General features: G+C 39.0%; 1 protein-coding gene across 1 annotated transcript; it reads right to left on the minus strand.

The window, feature by feature from the left end:
• Positions 1 to 5,716: 5,716 nt before the first annotated feature.
• On the minus strand, positions 5,717 to 9,361 carry LOC122402355 (broad-complex core protein isoforms 1/2/3/4/5-like). The gene is made up of 3 exons (XM_043405070.1): positions 9,142 to 9,361; positions 6,708 to 7,692; positions 5,717 to 6,282 (listed from the first exon to the last, which is right to left on the minus strand). The coding sequence occupies exons 2-3, from the start codon at positions 7,666 to 7,668 to the stop codon at positions 5,717 to 5,719; spliced, it is 1,527 nt and encodes a 508-aa protein (XP_043261005.1). The 5' UTR covers positions 7,669 to 7,692; positions 9,142 to 9,361.
• Positions 9,362 to 16,062: the final 6,701 nt, after the last annotated feature.

Genomic DNA, 16,062 nt, shown 5'->3' on the forward strand with positions numbered 1-16,062 from the left:
CTTAAACGATAAAACATTTACTTAAAGCGACGATGTCAAAAATCACTTGCATCAGTTTTTTATAAATAAGGGCACAAATTTTATGAGCATGGAATCATACTACCAGGAAGATGGCAAAAGATGTTGGACCAAAATGACCAGTACACGATTCAATAAAATATTTATATATTATGAGAAAATTGTTCCTTTTCACGCGGGAGAAAAACGAAATTACTTTCCGAACAACCCAATACATAAAATACAATATCGTTTAAATGACCACCATAGGCATGCAAGAAAAAGTTTAATCGCAAGGGCGTCGAATTGCAAGATTTTGGTGGCTAATTGACAGCTGCTGTGATATGTGTTGCAATATGGCAGCTATGACGATTATTGGAAAACCCTACATTACGGTTCTCGAAAATCCACTTTTTCGAATATACGACCAGGCGCGGTCACGATCGTTGGTCATATATCCAGGCATCACTATACACTATACGATCGTGCAAAGTATACGGTAAAAGGATACGGAAATAGTTTCGTACGGATGATCGAATAAATTGTGATTATAAAATCATCCAATTAAATTGTTGCTCCACTCGACCGATAATCGTAGTTTTATTATATTCTCACGGCTCAACGTTAGCATGACGTTATAATGTAAAATTAGTTCTGTGCCTCTTTTTGCTGTGTACCCACGATTACCCATTCTCGTGACCTAATTGAAATTCTTCCCTGCGGCGATATCGGTGCACTGACTCTGACATCGCGACGATCAAACGAAAAGAATCGCTTAAACACAAACAAAAAGTCCCGAGACTTCGGCGAACAAACGCCCGCTATAGTTTGACGAAGACTTAAAGCAATACGATAAAATTAAGTTCGCTGGGCTTCGAACAAAAATACCTATAGTCGGAGCCGCCTCGGGTTCATCACCCTGTTTTCAACCAAAAAAGTCTATAGCGCTTGCGATTGAACGTATCATGATATAGCGTGCGTCATAAATACTTCATCTAATCATATAATTATTTCCTATATAATGCCATTGTATGCACATTAAAATAAAACAATGAGCACCAGATTATCCTTCGTTGTTTTCATTTTATTTAAATTCAAAGTTCTATTGCTCTTATTAGAAAATCCTGTATCTGCTAATATATCGACTTACTAAAATACTGTTGCCTTCTAGTTTTTGTTTCTCCACGTTTCCTTTATTCGCAAAAGAAACTTTTCTTTATCTATTTTCTGCGTCATTTCAGTGGCACATTTGGAATAGTTTGAAAGGGGTGTTAATTTAGATCTTGTTTCGCTGGTTCGTTAAAACTTTTACGATACTAACTTTTAATTGTACGCGTGCTCTCTTTATGCTCGAAGACTGTATTAAAATGGTGGTGGGAGCATAGGAAACCTTTAATCCAATATCAATTTAGGCGTATTTCCGGCTGCTAGGGTTAAAGTATCAAGAAGAGAGAGTATCAGGCCGCTTTCGTGTAAAGTTTAATCCTTTGCGGTCTGAGTACTTGCACAATTCATTTGCCTCCACTTACAATGGCAGACATATACTTACGAACGGTTTTTAATATTACATTCTCTTTTCGATAATATCGTATAGAAAGGGTGTAAGCAAATTTCGATTTCGACTTCTCTAAATTAATTTTTGAGGACCCTAAACTTTAAACCGAATAAGTTAAATCCGGACTTCCGGTGTCGGCCATTTCAAAAAACTAATTTTTTTGCAATTTCTTAGCAATTTATCTTCAGTAACATTAATGGCCGTACAACTCCAAACGAGTACGTATCGACCACCTCTTTTAACTATTGATTTAATACATTTTGTACTAAATACTAAACAAGCATGGCGTTTTATATAAATTTTGCCATCAGATCCTGCACGATTGAATTTACTTTCAACTTATACGTTATTTCGAATTGTATTTGATTCCAAGAAAATGAATCGAATAATTTTGACTTTTTGGGGCAAATACTCCATACTGTACCACAGTTTGTTGTAAAATCCATTTGGGGATCAAATAATACGTACAAAAGAATAGGGAGTAACGCATAAATTCTCGCACAGTTTCTCAGGATAATATATTTCATAACAAACTTGTACAGTTCTAGTAACATATGTCCACATAGTGGAAATGGAAAGCAATACCCGTATTTTTATGGTGGTAGAAACTTACAATTAATCAAAAGTGCGATTTCGTGTACGCGTGTCTGTGTACATGTGCATGTACGCGTGTATGTGCAATTTTTCAACGTAGCAAAAAATCAGTCTTAAGAAATAATACGTTAAATTTACATACAAGTAAAAGGCAACTCTCTTTCTTCTCCCTCCTTGTTCGTGATTATTTACAACTCTAATTCAGTAATTAATATATCTAAAATTCTACGTTTTCGTAAGGCATCGAAGATTGCGTCTACGCGGTAGTTAAAATCGTCGTTAGATTATGCCATACGTGTTCTAACATTTGAATCTTGGTTCTCGATACCAGACCATGTTTCTTTCTTTTTATTTATACTTGCCATATAATATTGCTACGCTTCTTATTTATTTTTAGAATAACTTTCAGAAAATTTCACCAGAAATATTGCGCGAAAAATATGCAGGACATCTCCGACCGCGAATTCCGAAATGCTGATATGTTTTTAAACGTCTTCTTGAAATGCATAATTGACAATTTTCAACTTTGCCTTTCGGGAAAATCTGCTTTGAACACATTATTTTCATCCACTATTACAACAACAACAAACACTATTCAAACAATGTTCTACAATGTTCCAAGAATTCGTTCTGTTCGAATTGAACTAGTCTTTGCTCAGGCACGTATAACATCAACTCTTTCTGTATTTGCTCAGATATGTAACTTACACTACTCTCGCATCTCTTCCATTTGACTACTGTTACGTATTATATTCCTATATTTGAACTTTACTATTTCTTTGTTTATTGCTATATGGCGGCGACGCCCATCGGACGCCGTGAATCAGTCATTTTTCGATATAAATATCATTCTATTTCACAATCGCATTGCGATTAATGTACAGGTACAATATATTAACGTAGCTCAAATTTCACCTGAATCTCGTCTCTTTAAAAACCTAGAACGGTTAAAAAAAACTCACGAGATCTAAAAAAAAAGACGAAGGTCCAGGTGAAATTTCGAAAATCGATGTTCCGTTTTATTTATCGTTATTTTAAATTCATTTAAAACGGCTATGGAATATTCTCTATGTATGTTGAGGTAAATAAGTTTCAAGGCAGCTTTGGTTTTGTACTTATCGAAGAGCATTCTGCTAGCAATACAATGAAATCTGTTTGGAACTAGAGCGAAAACAATTTTATTTAAAATAACGTTTCGCCTTTCCATTTCGTTGCAAACAAATTTCACCGTACCAAATCTCGTCGTTGAGAGTGCGGTACGAATTCAATCGTACTCTAATAGTATTCCTTACTATTACTGTTTAAACTGACAACTATTTGTACTTTCGATAAAATCTGAGATCCATAATGAACGTGACATTAAAGTAAAAAACATCTATGGCGTAAAAATCTCATTTTCTCCTATCAACGATTCTTTATAAAAAGAATTACTGTTTATGCATCCGCGTCGAGAGGATCCTTACGTGTATAAACCTGAGATCTATGCAACTTTACGCCGAACGCATCGAATAATGCGTTTCGATTACGATTATAAGAAACAACGCGAAACTCAAATACAACGATTTACAGAGAAGCCTGAAAATTTACGTCATTGATTGGTACTGCGTGTCTGTAAATCGTTGCATCCAGCCGTTGAACGGCGATTTCAACATAATTAAGAAAACTGCAACTTTCGTACCCTACAACTATATCGTAATTAAAAATTTATATCTGTTCATAATATAATATACTTTTTATAACTTATATAATATATATATATATGTGTGTGTATGTGTGTATATATATATATATATATATATATATATATATACTCTTCTCTCGTGTATACATATATCAGCATTTGTAAAATTAAATTAAAAAAAAAATACGGTTCCGTCGAGCTGGTAACGCAGGTTCGCTTCATCGATCAGTCTTAATGTTAATGAACGATCTTGTTCGTTGTACAATGAGGTAGTTCGTTCTATGCTATTGTATGTATATGTATAATATTGAGCAATATTGCAGCTGTATCCCAGAGCCATGATCAGTAACGATAATGTAATCTTATAATTACCAACAAATTAACAGCAATATCTCAGTCGTTAACGAAATTATTCAAAGTGTACAAAACTCTATCTCTTTTTTCTTTGTTTATATCAGATTATATAACTCTCGTATATAACCATGTCCTACTGACAGCATTTAATGCTAAAGATAGGAATTATCTTTCTTAAAAGAAAAGGAAAAAAGAAAATTGCTAAAATAATATACAACTTTTCTCCCCTTTTACACGACCTGATCTATAATCGATCGAGGCTCTAAATAGTACTCGTACTATGTCGAATTGCAAAAGAAAATGAAAACATCGAATCACAACTATAAGTAATTAAAAAAAAATTATACATGCATACTCACTGGTCCAAAAGTTTTAAAGCTTAATGCGATTCAATTATTTTTTTAATGCTCAATCGCCAAGCGTCCAAACCGGGGATGACGATGACGAACTTCAGGTTTTATACTAATTAGGTGCTCAACGAGCCTTTGTCCCAGCTTTGCAGATCAGGCATAGCGAGGACAGTTCGAAAAAAATAAAATAAGTTCGTCACCCCTGGTCTAAACACAAAGAAAGAAAGAAATATATAAAATTAATTGTGTCGAATATTCGATGCAGAATGTTTACACCCAATTAAGTATGACTGTTACTAGAGATAATTTCAAACGAGGATTACCAAATACTTCTTTCTTATGGTATTAACCTGTTCTTAAAATTTCTTAATAGTACAGCAGTTTTAACGTATCTCAAGAAGAAAGCAGGATTTAACCGTCATTAGCATTAGGCTTTAACAACTTTGGAACGTAAGCTTTGATTATATTTCAGTCTCTTAAATCCACAACGCATTAATCAGTCTTGTGTAAAGTAGTGCAAGAGGAATTCCAAAGAATCTTTGCCTTGGTGTTCGTACGAGTTTCTCGCGACAATATAGACTATCATCGACATCCTATATAGGCAACTGTTACAGCGGCAACGTACTGTTAATCCCTGAGTCTTATCAAATGTTGTCTTACTTAATTGGCTACGATTCGGTTGCATCTTTCTCCATTTTGTAACATCTTGATTCTCTCTGAGGCACAAACGCGTGATTGTCTTTACACACGGTGTCCCGTGAAGAGTGAAACCTCATCGACAAAGTAAAGAATTATCGAAATTAAGTGTCACGTCAAGCACGTGAAAAAAAAAAGTAAGTCACTTGAAGGATATCGTGTTCCATAATTATTGCAATAAAATGGACTTTATATTAAAGCAAAGAAACTAGAAATACTCAAATAGTTTGTGTTTCATGACAATTTAAAGATGCGACGCTCAATTTGAATAACCCTACAAAAATATTCTTCAACAGAGCAACAATTATCGATGTTAATAGCTTCACAAGACACCACAGACTCTTGCGTATAATTTCTTCTAAATCCGTACTCTTAAATTACCTAAAACCTTACATTCGTGCTCTTGTAACCGAAATATAGTACGTCTAGTTGCTGCCGGGTCGTCGAAAGACTTCCCAACGATAACGAGAGATTATAAAAAAAATTGTGTTAGTTGTGGCTGCAGGAATCGGAGGCAACACCCTCCTCGTCCTTGATCACCAATGTTGGCGGAACTATCACACGAACATCCGACTTACGACTTACAGAGAGATCTTCCACCTGATCCTCGTTGCTCTGTTGTTTGATGGAGTGGACGGGACTGGGACTTGGACTACATCGAGTCATGTCTAACATTTCTCTATCTATCGGACAGTCCCTGGCTTTGTACGTGTCGAGGATCGAGGCAGGGCTCTCCATTACCGCGTTGCTGTTCTCGTTTTCGTTTTCAGAGAGAGCACCGCCGTAGATGCCACCGTTCGCATTCCCGCCAATTCCGTAAGGAAAACAAGCACCGCCGCTGCCGTTCGAACCGCGTTTAAACGGCCGCGATGTCGTGATACCCAATTTCTTCACTTTGTCGTAAAGGGTTCGAGATGGTACTCTGTACTTACGTGCCGCCTGCAGAGCGCTCATTCCTGCCCTTACCGCCTCGATCGCGGACATTATGTCGTTCCGTGTATACTGCTTGTACCGTTTCCACTCCGGCTTTTGTGCCGGTACGTAGTTCACGATCCCTAAAATGAGGAAAAAATGTTAGCGCTCGTTAACTCTTTACCTAAGGTTGGTGTATTTTTTTCTCAAAAAAAGTTCCCTTCTTTCGGACAGGGTTCCCCAGTTTATTACTTTACCAGGTTCCATAAAAAGAACGGGACAAAAAAGGTCCGACCAGGCCTTTAACTTGCACGACAACCCCCCATAAAAAATCCTTAACCTTAATACCGAGAAATTATCCTCTATCCTACTTTATTACTTACGATATAAGAATTTTAACTTAAACCGACATTGTTCAATTTTTAGATTTTTCATAATAATGTCAACTGGAATTTTTATATGACGGTTTTAAATTATTTCTAGGAAACGAAAGCTGTACCGAAGTGTGGAAAGAACTAACGGGGTACCCGGGTTCTATAACCCGTCGACGTTGTATGCATTTCTGTACCTGACTTTACTTCTCCGGTGTAAGATTGTGGCGAGGGTTGCTTATCATCCTCGTCCATCATGGAGACATCGGTATAAGGACTGTGAGCCGTTTCTCCGTGAACTACGTCCGTACTGCTGCGTCTCTCGTTTTCATTCGACGAGCCGTTGCTGTTGTTCCGAAAGTGGCTGTCGTGGCTGTCTGGATGCAACAGGGGGATACCTTGAGAGCTATCCGCGTGACCTTGACCCAGCACCGTCCTAAGGATCGGTGTGTCCCTGTTCATCAGCATGTTTGAAAGTTTCTTACGTTTCAGGGGTGAGGTTTCAAAGCCATTGTTGTAGGAACCGGTCAGAATGGAAGAATGTTGCGGATGGGACGTTGCTTGGTGACTGGAGCCGGAGTGGGAAATAGGAAGCCCGGATAGCGGCCACATGGGTAACGGCAAACGATTCGGGCCCTGGTCCACCGGTGATCGACCGTACACGTTATACGAGGTACCGGTGGAATGTGGTGGCGATGTGTGGCCGCTACTGTGAGCCACGCTGCTCGTACTCGTACTGATTGCCGGTGGCGGTGACATCGAGGTCTCTGCTTCCTCGCGACGACCCTGCGAACCATTCTCTTCGACCAGACCCTTCACCTTCAACACCTCGGCGACCTTCAGTAGGCCAGTCAGCTGTTCTTGCGCTACGTTTACTTCGCCCCGGTACATGTACTCGAGAATCGCCTTGATTTCGGAATACTTCACGTCCTTCAGCACGACTATAGGATGTTTGCATGGCAGATTGATGAACAATGTCTGAAAGTAGGAAGAACACGCTGCCAGGACCATCTTGTGACACTTCACGGAGACACCGCCGTCCACTGCCAGGGTTACGTCTGTGAACGCCTCGTTCTGCAGCAGCTCGTCGAACACTGTCAGCAGGTTCGAACGATGGTTGTTCCAGCGCAGGCAATACTGCTGCGACGTACTCGCCATTTCGGCCGATCTTATCGGTTGGGTCTGGAATACGTTATGCTACAATTAGCAATGGGATTTCGAAACGCTTCGAATGTTGGAACGCGCAATAACAGCGAAACGATACTAAAGAGTTTTCACAGAACGTATTATGATTTGTTTGCTTTGCACACCCCTAATATTTATACATTATCCAATAATATAAATATAATGTAAATAGATACAGGTTCGACGTTATAGCAGAAGTGAAATTTAAGCACGTTAACCGAATCCCAAAATGTAAAGTCGTTAGTCAGAGAATGGAATGGAGGAGGGGGGATAATTATCTTCGTTACGGCGTGAGTCACTCACGTGGAACTACCCCCAGTTTCGTTTAACCGTTCGTATAATTCCGAGAATATGCGTAAAAAACCGCCAGAAGTGTGCATGTACAGAACACATGCCATGCCTGCACGCATACGCAGAAATTATGGTTCGAGCGATTAAATCGATTTCTCCAAACAAAACATGGGAATGAAACGCGTAAATAAACAGGAGTTAACGATCTCTGCGACCAAATATATCTCGATCAAATATTTAAAGAAAAATATATGCGATTCCTCTACATTAACTTAATTACGCTACGCCAATTTTCATTCGATGCAGTTGTTTTTAAAGCGAAATTTAATATAAAATATTTTTTACAATTATGAATCAACTTTGTATATGTACTTGGCCATATTTTCAAATAACACAGTTAAACTTGTATACTATTATCTTTATTATTATTATTATTATTATTGTTATTATTGTTATTATTATTATTATTATTATTATTATTATTATTATTATTATTATATAATTCTGTGTTTTAGAAATCGACGACCCTAATGGGGAATACCCCCTTATGAGTGATAATCGTTATCGATCGAATAGAAACCGTTTGCTGCGTGAAGTTGCAAATTTTACTACAGGCGTGCCCGAACTTACATACTAATTGGTTTCGGAGTAACTGACATAAGTCAAGGTAAACATAAGACACACAATGGGAGACCTATCTTTCAGTAAATGTGACTAGAATTAATTTTAAAATTAAGTTATTTGAAAAATAATCTATTTCAAAATAACACCATTAATTCATTAAGTATTTCATAGGGAAAATGAATTAATGTTCCCATTTACTACTTTATGTTTTGACGAAAATAACTTGTTTCTTAATAGAATTTTTCTGCGATAAATAATATTGTAGACTGTCAATATCACTGATAATATATAATGTATAGTTATTTATGCCAACAAGCAGTATTTCAATTTATTGTTAATTGCCCAACTAAAGAACTTAAGATCAATTGGAGCGCATTATTTATAAAATACCAATTAACATTATTTCAAATGATTGTTTTGAAATTACTATTTGAAATAAATTTGATCCAAGTCTACTCCGAACGGGTTGTAGAACTGCACGGGTAACAGTGAAATTATATTTACGACGCAGTATGTATTGCGAAAACTTACTTCGCTGAGACGGGCTCCGTTTCTTAAAACGATGGCGCCGTAGGGACGGCGACGTTCAAATGGCCGCCGAGGAGTTCGCTAGGAGACGCACGGGCTTTGCGTGCATGTGCACTCGCATTCGGCACTCGATGTTCGAAACCGACCAGAGAAACACAATCTATCCGGGCCTAGAGAATGTGCATGGCATGCAGTGGCGCGTACGCGCGCAATATTGACAATTTTGGCGTCGTCGTCGGACGACAACGATCTCGAGTGCACACCCGCAGTACGACGAATTCGAAGCGCGAACAGAAATCCTCTCCCACGGCCTACTCGGCGACCACTGACGAGCCGTGCGTAGAAGACGCACTCTGCCCGAGCTGGTCATGGCTCGACTCGCATAGGGGTAGTCGCAAACGTGTGTTGGTGTGGTGTTCTATCTCTGTCTCTCTTTCTCCGCCTCTATCCGCGTGATGTTCTCTCCGCGCGCATGGGTACGCGCGTTCACGCAGTTGCAGTGGCGTAACCAGAGTCGGGCAAACAAGGATGTTAAAAAATGACCAATTTTGGCATCGTCTGGAAAATGAAACATCGATACGAGAGCTTTAAGAGTGTCTTCAAAGGAATGAAATGTGTCACGAACGTCTACCATATAATTATTCAGAAAATAAATAGGGGGATGGACATCCAACAACGTGTTCGCCACTTTGCATACTGTGGTGAACACGTGTACTCGTTGTACATTCAATAACTTAATACTATTCCATTCAAAAATAGCTGAATGATATAAAATACAGAAATTTGTCTAATTTTAAAATAATGCCAAATTGTGGGAAATCAAAAAGAAGAGATATTACTGTAGTTTTACATGAAATAGAACAATCACAACTTTTTCCCCATCGTAGCAGCGAGGTCTAATGTTTGCTATATGATTATTTGAATTGTGATTCTCTGATAAGAAAGCGTAGTTTAGTATAACTTAGAAACAGGAAATCTATAACAAAAAATGAACATTTATCAAAGTAAACGCTATGGGTTGCAACTTCTCGTTTCCTAGTTGTATGTAGCATTACAGAAGCAAATGAAATCAATTAAAGAGTACGGTAATCGCCATTACGCAATAGTTATCCGAGCCAATAACGATCCTTGGTCTTGATGCAAAGTTTCGTAACCGTTATGCATTATGCCACTAGAGACTTGCTTTATGAGAAATTTGTGAATAAAATTTGCCCAACTCTAGGTTTGACAGCGAACGTGTTAAAAAAGGTAAAAAAAAAACGCGAAACTCGGGGTTACGCCACTGAATAGCAACGCACAAGAAGCTTGCACAGCCATCAGCGTCCCTGGTTGCACGATCGGCCAATCACGCTGCGTCTAGGCCAATATCCTGCGGGATACGACGCACACACGTGCAGACCGGTGCATGCGTGCACACGTATGCGTACGTGATGACGCTTGCTATCGTATGCGTACACCCACACCGTCTTTTGCCGTGTATCGGCAATAGCGATGGGCATTCGACCCTTTCTCGCTTGGAAGTTTTAAAATAATTTGCTCGAAAACGTTTCATAACGTTTACATCAATTGCACCTCGTTTCTTTTATTACAAGTAAAATTTTTCAACGGGAATGATCGAAAAAAGAATTAGAATAATACTTAGACGTTCTCGAACAGTATATTGTTTAAGTTGAACAATTTGTCAGATAGAAAACTAAAGATTGAATCAATTTTGGATGCCAGAAACATTAGACTTCCTCGAGTGTATTTGAAAGCAGCAAATATATGCAACAATGCTACTGTATAATTACACATTGACCACCAGGGTAGTTACTGATGATTGACGCTTTAAAAGAGTATTCTGAATAATTTCGATAAATATTCATCGCATTTTCATCATAATTGCTACTATAACACCTACTTACGTATTAATTTTACAGCATTGAAGAAATCAACGTTCAAAATGTAAATTTCCAAGATACTGTTTGAAACAGCATTTGACTTTCTTGTACGCTCGGGCCGACTCGATGCGTCTCGAGACCACCGCTAATACGTCTACGAGCGTCGAGGACGAAAAACTTACGTGTCTGTATGCGTTCACGAAAATTGCCACCACGCCCTGCCTTCGATGCGACCGCTGATTGCGCCTGCGTCCTCTTATAAAATCTTCAAAATTTTCCCAGGGTCCCAAAGTCCTTCACAACCACGCAAATCAAATATGTAACTTGTGGCGCTCGGTTTCCTCCCTCTGTAAAAAAATTGTAGAATTAAATAAATATTTAACCGGCTGCCTTTCTTAATATATTTTTCATACACAACGTGTAATACAAACGAAAGTTTTCCTAACTCTGATAGACTGTAAAAATCAAAGACGTCCCTTATTTTTAAGCTTTATGATATAAAGTATTTTAACTACGAATATGTGTAAATGTAGTTTCAATACGATGCCTAAACTGGCTAAAATTAACACATGTCATATTCAAATAAAATTATATACTAGTAGTTAAATCGAATTGTTCATGACTACTTAAATAATGTTCTTACGAGAAAGGAATGATCACTAATGTTTCGTTTGAATAGACGCGACAGATTAAAATCGTTGAAGAAACGTTGCAAAGTCACTGATAAACGAATCGAGCAGAGTTGGGATATGACAAAGAAATCTAGAATAAAATCAAGATAAGTGAAACGTGCTCAAAGAAGGAACTAAAAATTTCAGCAATATGAATAATCGACCCTTAAGTCATTGAGGGGCAGTTTGCGGAAAATGTACTTATACATATCCGGTTTACTTAACTTGAAAACCTGAATAATGACCATAACTTGGCTGAAATTCTAAACGTAATTAAGAGGTAATTAAGGCATTATATTTCAGATATAATTGCAAACAAATAGGTATTTGAAATGAAATGTAAAGGTTCTACCGTTTCTAAATCTACGTGGACACTCATCTGGATTTAGTTCGCGTTTTTGGAGAGCCACTGTGACGTCTGGCGGTAGTTTCCTGCTTTTCCATGCCGCTCGCGCACACGTGGACGACGCTTCCTGTTTATCAGAGGCTCGCGAAGTGGCGCGTTTAGAGACTGGGCCGAAAATATGCGTTCGGATTCCCTTATTCGCCTTATCTCGACGAGTTCGTACGGCGAAAGAAGAAACACGATAAACGGGAACGATAGCGGGTCCAATCGGAGAGAAAATTTGTCCGCGGTCGGCGTGCGTCTCTCTGCACACTCGCGAGCGCACTTGGCACGCAAAGGCGATTACGATGTGTGCGTGAGTGCCGCGCGGCCCTAGGCGAAGAAAAAGACGAAGGAAAAGGGGGAATGCGAAGCTGCTAAGGTGAATCCTTGTACCGTTGCGCCATCGAAAGAAATTCCATATCCAACGCCGCTAGCCGAATGCATCGATCTCGACCCGGCCTCTCTCCCCCTCCTTCCAACGCGGGGACTATCGGAGCCACGCTAATTTACGAAATCCAAGCTTGATGCCTTGTTATTATTTCCAGGCCTGGCTAACGTGAAACGGCGAGCGTAGAAACCTGAAATTAGACTCAGAATTATTATCGTTGTCACGTAGAATATTGTTGTGCAACGCACTTGGAGGGTCCAATCTCTTTTAGGAGAAAGAAAGCGGAATTTGCCATAACCGACATATAACATTGTACAGTTAGAATACAACGTTGAATTTCAGTAGGTGTAAAAAGTATTCGTGCAGCGATCAAGTTTAAATAAAAGATTGTACATTATATCAAATGCTTCGGTTTAACATGTATATATTTTTCATTCGTTGAATAGTTTAAATGTAAACGTTCGACTACTTTCATGTATTAGTGAGATGCAACGTCATGACGCAGTTAGAGAAGGTTCAATGGCATGGACAGGGCTGCACAAATTAGTGCGCTTTTGAAGGTGCGGGTCCGCTTAATGGAACATCCACCCTGCGCTCCGGATTTAGCAGCAAGCTGCTCCCTCTTGTCTTGAAACAGCCGGATACTCGATTAAAAAACCGTAGGACGAGCGAAAAGCTTCCAGGGATCAACTGGATTTGTTTGGGGAAAAACGATAAAACACAAGTCGATAGAAAAAAAAAAAATAGAGAAATAACTTTTTAAAAGAACCGAGAAGGCGTCTAAAGAATATATTAGTGATAAGTATAGCAACGTTGCACATTATCTATCGTGAGCAAAGCGATGATAGAGGGATACCAACTGTTTACTTATCGGGTCTACAGATAGCACGGAAGTCTTGATTCCGTATTCTCGCGTATTTTGTTGAAGTCACGACGCTCTCTGGAGTCCATGAACCTTCGCTCCAAATAATTTGATACGAAAAATGCAATACATACTGTCTAAAAGCCCTAGGATAAAACGTACGAAAAACAGTATAAAAAATAGCATTGCAAATAAATTTCCACGAATAACAATATCTAATTATTAGCGCTATCCGAGTACTTGAAATTCGAATTAAAATATAAATTACGACTTTTAGTGATTAGTAGTTACACAATCTAATAGATCCATCGCAAATAAAACATAGAAAACTTACATTTACGTGGTTTTCTGTAGAAAACTTTTTCCAAGGGTCTAAGCTGTTTTCGACTAAAAAGGTGGATGCAAACGGCTTTTGAATCCCTTGCAGGAACCTGTTTCTCTTCATATGCGTTTCTCTATCGTCCCCGTAGTTCGAGGACGATAGCCCCATGGAGGTTCTGACTTCCCACATCCAATGAAAAACAGTCCCGAAATTAAGCTCCAAACGACCCAAGTTGAAAAGAATAATTTGCTCATTTTAAATGACTCCGTTTTTCCTTCCTTAAATAAATGGAAAACAAAAATGAAACTGTTAATAAGGAACATGTTGTTTTTTCATTTATGAAAGAAAAAAATTACGCGTCGAGACGATTGCCGCAGGTGAATAGGGCGTTGCACTCGGTAGCTGCAATGAATGGCTCAGATACCGAGAGGCAGATCTTAAACGGTTGATCGAAGTGCATTCGGTTACACAGAATAATTGCACTTGACGCTCAAGGGTTCCCACCGGACCGAGAATACTTTTGCCATTGTACGACCAACAATGTATCAGCAGGTAGCTGTGATCATCGATCCGGGGTCCCTTCGGTCAATGGCCTTGCAATGTACCACCAAACGTCGAGACCTTTTCATATAAGTCGAATACAAGGTATTAATAAAAATTGAGGGCTCTTTTCTAGCTCCTCCGCATTATACAATGGACGAGATTTCTACAAGAACACTAATACTTTAGATGAAAATTGCAAAAATTTTAATAATAGTATTAAAGATTAAAAAAGTGCTAAAATACCCTACAAGTTTTCTATTTGATTCAGATTGAGGGAACGCGAGGGTTACCTTATAAATAGCAAATTGTTTTGTTTAAATCACTTGTATGCTTAGCAATAAACTTGCGGTGCACAATGACATGCATATAAGACATTAATTTGTTTAGCAATCGCCGCTTCAAAAAGTGACGATCCAAACGGAAAATTGCAGAATTAATAGCTTGGAATACCTGAAAATAATTTTGTGGTTGCATTTTGGAAATGAAAGGAAGCCGTTCCAATTGCAACGGGATACTAAAAATGCGTCGGGAGTGTTACTCGAGGGTCCAAAGGGAGTCTGAGAATCAGCGGCAACGTTTCCTAGGTTGCAATAAAAAAATAAGTAAGGTGTATTCTACGTATAGGGCCAAGGTTTATCTGTGGTGGGCGAGTGTCAGTGGGTCGACACCCGCAAACCGGTCCTGATCACGTGGAATGTGAGCCCGTAGTGCGATGTTGCCACGTATATGCATGATTTCCCAAAAGTGCATCCACCAGACCTACTACGCGCTAGCAGACACGCGTGCACACGTGTACACAAGCTGTGGCTGTATGTATATGAGCGCCACACAGGCGCTCTCCCCGCCTTTCGTACGATTTCGGGAAAACTATGACTCCCAGTTTCATCGTTCAGGCACTGAAATAATATTCAAATGTTACTTTCTAGCAACTTGCGCCCATACGCAACGCATGGCCTTCATTTCACTTCGCCAACTGTATATGTTTATATCCTAGTGTACCATAGTTTGATCTACGAGTCTCAATTAGTTCAAAAATTTGCCATAAGCCGTTCATTTCAAATCGATAGATACGTATTCGGAAACAATTGTTAGCTGGTTGATTTGAATTTATGCAAGTTAATCGCAATTTTCAATTCACATAAATTCATAATTCAGATGTAGCTTGTAATGAGATCGATGAGCTAAAACAAAATAATTTGGAAGCTTTCATTGTATAGAATTTTCGTGAAAACTAGTCTTTGCGTGAAATGTGCGGTAATGAAAGTATTTAACTATGCATACAATGCGAAGCAAAGTTTAAGTTGGTACAAATAAAACTTTAACAATACCCTATGTATATTGCCAATGGTTATACAACGTATTTAAACGGCTATCAAGTAGCGTAGAGGCAGAAATATCTACCGATTTTCGAGCCCGTCTAGAATGTAACGCATAATTTACGCATCCATGCGCACGCCATTCTCGCTCGTTGGACAACCCTACTTTCCAAGGTCATCCTTCCTCTATTCTCCCGCGCCCTTTTTTATGCCTGCCCGAACGGAATAGAAGAGTTTTTATAGCGGCATGTCCTTGGAACCCGACAATGCCAGCGTGTTTCCTGCGAGGCACCTGTTGTATTGCTGCTCCTTTCGTGCCACGCCTAATGTGCACATCCAATGCGATCGAAGCATTTTTTCTCCTATTTTATTTTAATCATCTTCTCTTTCTCCTCAGATGCATCTCCTGCAAGCAATAACCAAAAATAGTCTCTGGACCGAGTAACGGAGAAGAGAGTCCTTTGTAATGCGGAGGGAACTGTGCGAAAGTATGGAGGGTGTGGGTGATAAGAATAGTACATAGTGACAAGAGGAAAGGGGAGGGGGGGAGAGAG

The sequence above is a fragment of the Colletes gigas genome, unplaced genomic scaffold (assembly GCF_013123115.1).
Source record: "Colletes gigas isolate AHSC1104 unplaced genomic scaffold, ASM1312311v1 Colletes_gigas_Sc00035, whole genome shotgun sequence".
Lineage (NCBI taxonomy): Eukaryota > Metazoa > Arthropoda > Insecta > Hymenoptera > Colletidae > Colletes > Colletes gigas.